Source organism: Buceros rhinoceros, unplaced genomic scaffold (assembly GCF_000710305.1).
Source record: "Buceros rhinoceros silvestris isolate BGI_N320 unplaced genomic scaffold, ASM71030v1 scaffold12014, whole genome shotgun sequence".
Classification (NCBI taxonomy): domain Eukaryota; kingdom Metazoa; phylum Chordata; class Aves; order Bucerotiformes; family Bucerotidae; genus Buceros; species Buceros rhinoceros.
The window spans coordinates 30,011-36,288 of record NW_010408867.1 but is presented as its reverse complement, the minus strand read 5'-3'; the positions used below and the strand labels follow the sequence as shown (position 1 = coordinate 36,288).

Genomic DNA, 6,278 nt, shown 5'->3' with positions numbered 1-6,278 from the left:
GAGGCTCATCCCTGTGGAGACGGCATCGTTTTCCCGAGGCAGCACTATGGAATGGCACCGCGAACAGACCGAGTGCGGTTAAACCAGGACTACTGGAGAACCAGCGAAGCCGCGTCACCTCCACAGGGACACCTCCCTGCTGCCACCCTGCTCGGTGCAGCACAGAACTCCGACACCCCTGGGTGCGCACCTTGAACCCATTGGTGCTCACACGGGGGTTCTACTGACACGTTAGGGAGACGCTTTCCCCGCGTGTTTTTGTCACAGCATCCCGTCGCTTCGCGAGGCCCCTCTTGCTGCCCAAAGGTACCTTTTCAAACCTGATTCTCATAATGGCTCTGTCTCTTCTTTGATTTCAGCTCCTTCAGCCACTGAGGAGACTTTTCTTCTGACCTAAGACATAAAAAAAATATTCTTTAATTATGAAAATGCATTTTGGAAACCAAAAAAGCACAATGTCCACGTCCCCATCGCGCTGGGACGCCTGCTCGTGTTCTTCGTTTCTCCCCCCAGCGCAAGCACGCGCGTGGCGGAGGCTGGTGGAAGCTCTCACCTCTCCTCCCTCTCCGCGCTGGAGGGCAGCACTCTGCTGCCGGGACTGCCGAGCTGCAGCGGCGCCTTGGGGGACTTCAGCAGCTGAGCAGAACCCGCTTCTCCCGCGCTCTCCGACTCCTGTCTCCTCTGCAGCTGGGCCTAAACACACCGTAAAGAAGAGCGCTCCTTTTAGGCCAGCAGTCAGACCGGTGTTGCAATGCAAACCCAATCACTCAGATTCATAAAAACAGAGACATCCACGGGTGAGGTCAGCGAAGGGATTCAGGGATCCCTCCGGAACCTCTGCAAACCATGGAGCTCCTTTTTTCCCCAGTCACTTCCTATCTCCAGCCGGCAGTGAGAAGCGAGAAGGGTACTGTGTGGTCTTTCCACCCACCACCCCCAAACAGCACCGCCGCCCACAGCAGGATCCCCAGCCCTGGTGCCGGAGAGCACCTGAGCTCCGCTCACCTTGAGGACCGCGTGGTCCATTCCTGGGAACACGGGAAGCCTCGGAGCGTGCACAGACGACGACCTCGCAATACGCTGCGTCTTGTCGTCCTCCTCAGAATCTTCCTGTTGCATAGTTTTCTTCTCTTCTAATTAATTGTTTAAAAAATAAAAAAACCCAAACAGCAGAGGGGGAAAAACCCATGAGTCAGCAGGTTTTTCATCTCTACCTTGTTCTAGATGTCTCCTTCCATTGAAATCTGCACTCAGGGTAGTATTAACCCACCACGGGACTGAGCTCAGGGCTTCAATAGCGACCAACGCAACAAACATACCACGCACTCAGCAACAGAAAGATTTCGTGCTGACGGGTGAGGGAGCAGAAGGTACTCCCAACCTGATGGATGTGACCGCTTCTGGACACCTCCGCGGGTCACAGAACGTGCAATTAGTTTAGTGGGAAGAGACACCTGAAGGGGGTCTGGAGCCCCAGCTCAAAGCTGGGCCAGGACAGAGAGGCCGAGCGGCAGGGTCTGCGTTCCACAGGAAAGCGGCAGCGCTGCGGTGCCTCCCCGTGTGCTGGCGCTTTGGTTTGCAATGACACTCCCCGCTCCAGTCAGGTCAGTCCCCAGACCCAGGTCAGTCCCCAGACCACTCCAGGTCTGCCAGACCTCACCAAAGAAGCCCCACAGGGGGAGCGGTCGCTCCCCTGGTCAGGGGGCTGTGTCGCTTTGATCACACGCTTCCCCGTACCCCCAGGATCAGGGGAAAGCAAGAAATGGCCAGGCACCAAGGTGACGTTCTTAATGGGTGTCCCCAGTCAGACAGCCACCCCCAGCCTCTCTGAAGACCAGGCTGCCACACCAGGAATTGCTCCGCTCAGGGAATGTCAGCAGGATTCCTGCAGCGTCCAGACCCCACAAAGTGCTGCAGTCAGACAGCCACCCCCAGCCTCTCTGAAGACCAGGCTGCCACACCAGGAATTGCTCCGCTCAGGGAATGTCAGCAGGATTCCTGCAGCGTCCAGAACCCACAAAGTGCTGCGGGCACCTGAACCGGGGCGCTGTGGCGAGCCTGGGCATTCAGCCTTCACTCGCCTCCAGCTCCCTGCTGCATCCCAGGGAATGGGACAGGAGGAGGGGGACATTTTCAACAGAATGGGCTGGGAGGAGCTGATTTATCCCTAACTCGGCCCCTGGAGTCCTGCAGCACTCACAGCTGCTGGAAGTCAGAATATCTACGGGCACCTACAGAGAGTACAGCTGCTCCTTCCAAAACCACCCGGGCTCAGATGTCATGGCTGTGTTGGGGGTACGTCCAGCCACAGCGGTTTCTAAACCCCGTATTTTCTCAGGGAACAACATCCTCTGAGGTCAGCAGCCAGAGGCCAAAGGGAACTGCAGGGAAGCTCTCCTTTGCCTGGGCTGCTGCGGCTCCCCTCCCCCCAAGGGCTCCACAGCTGGGGGTGAAGCCTTCATCCAAAGATGGCCCAGGGGTGGCAGAAGCAGCTGCTGCTGAGCCTTGACGCAACTGCAGGTACATTTTACCGGTTATAAATCCCCGCCCTTCCAGCTGGATTGGGAGTGAAACTTTCATCAAAATATGGCCCAGGGTTGGCAGAAGCAGCTGCTGCTGAGCCTTGACGCAACTGCAGGTACATTTTACCGGTTATAAATCCCCGCCCTTCCAGCTGGATTGATTACAGCTATTTATTTCAGGTCATTGAGGGATACCTGTGGAATCTTTGAACATCCAGCTGTTATCTGGTTCTTCCGTCAAAGAAAACCTGTTTTCCAACTCCAGCCCTCTGCTTCTTCTGAGAGAGTGGGAAACAGGCACCCGGCGGCGCCTCTTCTTGCTGAGCTGCACACGGGTTTTCAGCGCGCTCGAGTCCAGGATGGTGGTTTGCTGTAAAAAGAAACAAAGCCTTTACTTCCAAGCAGCTGAAAATGAAGTTGTCTCCTCAATGATTTCCAACCTACTTGACCTCATTAACCTGCTCAGTTTAATTAAACTACATATATTTCCCTGATTATTATTCTTGCAGTTACTTAAAACTGCATTAAAGAGAATTTACAATGAGGACGTGCCACACTGCGGCTGGTGCAGTGCTGGTTCTTTGATCTCTCTTGGCTGTGGATGTCTGATCTGCACGAATTCTTCTCACTAAATTAATAGAAAAATAACTGCAATAAATAGGATTTGGGTTCCTCGACTGTTTTAGGAACACAGAGCAGGCCAGGGATCTGAAGACCCTGGTCACAGAAGACGGGGATCTGAAGGAGCACCACACACAACTCTCTCGCAGCACTGCTGCAGTTTCACTGTTCTGACGGGTTCTGACGCCATCCAGAGAGATTTCAAGCTGTTCACCAGCAACAAGGAGGCTGCAAGTTGAGTGTCACGGCCTTCAGGACGTGCCTGGGAGCCGTCATTTCTCACCCACCCCTGCACACGGCGGATGGCAACGGCGCTTACAGAGTGAAGGAGCTGCCACTGCTGTGTTCAGCTAACGCGGTGTGGTGTGAGAGCCTCTCCCGTGGTCAGCAACTCCACTGAGCCCCGGCAGAAGATGTGGACTTGTGTCTTTTCATGAGATTTCAGGCCAGGAGTGAGCTACCCATTACACCAGCACATTGCCAGCAGAACTTGAAGCTCCGACACTTTTAGCTGTCCAGGGAACAGCTCAACACAGGACCACCTACACCCGCTGCAGAGCCGCTGACGGGCCATGAGGGACAGACCAAATGCTGTCTGTGCTGCCGCAGGCTCCTAACGCCTCCTTTGCTGAGCAAAACGCGCAGGTGAGATATCCCATGGCCAAGGCACTCACAGTCAGGGATCTCAAAGCAACGGGCCACCAAACATGGCCTGTGCTTCAGAGACAGCTTGGTCTGGAAGACGAGAGCAGCACCTGCTTTGGCATAACACAGGCTTCTGCAGCTGCTCGTAGATGGAAACGCCAGCAGAGAACGGTGCTGGTGGGAGGCACTTGGGAACAGCCTTCGCAGGGAGTGGCTGTGACGTTACGTCGATTCCGCTGCACCAGACCACGCTGCCTCCAGCCCAAACCTGTCTGCGTCCTCCCTACGTTCCTCATCAACGCCGAGAAGGTCGCAGCACTTCGGCAGCACGGCAGCGTGTCTAAGACCTTCCGAGCAGCTGCGCAGCCCGTTGGAGCTGGGGATCTTGCCCTTACAATACATCTGCCATTAGATACTGCAGAAGGAGCGGCAGCCCGTACGGCAGCGGCAGCAGCACTCCCTAGACGCTACGCTGAAAAACCGCAGTGGTGTCAGTGCTTTCACAGGGCACTAAACCTCATCCAACCGCGCACAACCAGAACGGTCTGTTCTTGTACCGGATGCAAGATTTGTGAGGATGAAGCAAATGCGGCTACTACAGAGAGAGACGAACTGTAAATAAGAAAAGCATCAGTAAATGCCTTCACAGCCTTCGACCCGCACGGCTCACAGCGCAGCAGTCACTAGCTATCTGACTTACTCGATTATGTTTCCAACACCCATAAAGCCATTTAACTCTACTGTTACAGCTCACGGAGGAGCAGAAAGGGAAACAGCAGCTTTATCAAGCCACTGGCAGACACTATCCGAGGCCAATGGCCCTCTGGAGTCTCTCAGAACCTGCAGGAACTAGGAGAACTTTGTAGCTTTGATCTCAAAACTTCTCAGGCAGGAAGTCTGCAGGGAAAATTCAATGTGATAAAGAAAAGGCAGAGGAAGATCGAGTGCAAAGCTTCCAGAAGATGCTGCTTTGCAGTGATTAACCCGGGTGACAATGTAGTTAACGTGGAAGGAGAACTTGTGCTTCCCATTACAGCAACTTACATCAATGAAGGAGAAATCAGTGCTCTTCTCCTCGGGGCAGGTGTCTCCCAGAGGAGGTAGGTCAGCCCCATCGGTAGAGTCCATGTCAGTGCTGGAACGGTCCAAACTCGTGCTCCTTTGGTCTTTGGAGAAGTCATGGTGATCGGCCAGGGAGGCAGGCTCTGTCTGAGAGGACAGTGAGGACGGGTGGCTGCTTGGAGGCTGCTTCCTCGTCGAAATGACATCGTTTTCTGAGGAAGGAGATTCGGGCACAAAGCTGCAAATCAAAATGAGAACCATGAGACTTCTAGGAAAACAAATACACTGAGTGTTGTTTGGATGGAGCACACACAGCAGATGATAAAGGCAGAACTGAACTATGGCTATGGGTAACAAGAGCTAATAGAGACTGGATTTTTAAAAATTGCACCCCTTGTGCCCTGACAGAAAGCAGCATCTCTGTTGGTGCTGTCCCGAGACCACGCGAGCTGCATTAGACCTTGTTTCTCTTACTGCCTCTAGTTTTGGTCCAGAAGAGACACGGAACACAAGCACCTGCCACCCAGTGAACCAAGCTGTGGACCAGACCCTGAGGGGAAGACGAGCAGTTGTTAAGCACCATGATCTCACAGGAGTGCTGCGGGCTCACCGATTCACCCCGGCCAGGCAGGAGGTCTGCCGGCACCACAGAGGGTGACTTTAAAGCATGCAGAGAGTGAGCTGGCAGGGGAGGGGACTGGAAAGGGTGAGAGGAGGGCTGGAAATCACCACAGAGAGCTCTGCAGGGGAGAGGCTGAGCCAGCACCTCTGGACTGGGGACAGCGATGGGACAAATACCCTGTGCTCCTCCACCAGGCTCGCTCACGGACTCTGGCCTGGGAGATGCCCACGCAACTGCAGAGCTGGTTCTCTGAACCAACCTTTCCTGAAAGGCCTCTCTTTCCCCTCGGAGAGAGCTGCCCATCCATTCATCCAGCAGGTTTTATCTTCACGGGTGCTGGGAGGCACAGGTGGCAGCAGGTGGCACCCTAGGGCAGGGCTCCACCAGCAGAGGCTTTGGGGACGAGCACCCAGGGCAGCAGGACCTGCCCCCCAGCGCTGTGATGCTCCCGGGGTACTCCCAGGACCCTTCGCTTCGCCTAGACCCACAGAAAGGAGCTGTGCCAGGGCTGAAAGCTGTGTGCAGTGACGTGTCTCCTTTGGTCTCGTAGGCTGGAGTACCCTTTGAGCAGCAGGAGAGCGTGGGACACACAGTAAGACTCTACCATCAGTAAAAAGGGGGCTGTCTTGCTTCTAATTTTAGGAGTTCCTAATTTAAAAAGCTAAACCTGAAGTATTTAAGGAGTTCCGATTTTTTTTCTTGAGCACCAACCTAGGGAACTGCTCCAAACCCAGGAGAATCTGAACACAGGCACATTTCACAATACACCTCAGTAATGGGTACGGTTCGGGGGATGGCAATCCTGG

The 6,278-nt window shown here is 54.5% G+C and overlaps 1 protein-coding gene across 1 annotated transcript in view; it reads right to left on the bottom strand.

Moving 5' to 3' along the window:
* Nucleotides 1-314: 314 nt before the first annotated feature.
* The window catches only part of LOC104492465 (uncharacterized protein KIAA1671 homolog), a gene marked incomplete at its 5' end in the record, with an annotated part of 7,490 nt that continues 1,526 nt past the window's right edge, over nucleotides 315-6,278 (bottom strand). Inside the window, 5 exons of the mRNA XM_010135030.1 lie at nucleotides 315-393; nucleotides 554-693; nucleotides 1,006-1,133; nucleotides 2,718-2,892; nucleotides 4,833-5,088. Of these exons, the coding sequence (XP_010133332.1) occupies nucleotides 315-393; nucleotides 554-693; nucleotides 1,006-1,133; nucleotides 2,718-2,892; nucleotides 4,833-5,088 (778 nt within the window). The remainder of the gene's footprint in view (nucleotides 394-553; nucleotides 694-1,005; nucleotides 1,134-2,717; nucleotides 2,893-4,832; nucleotides 5,089-6,278) is intronic.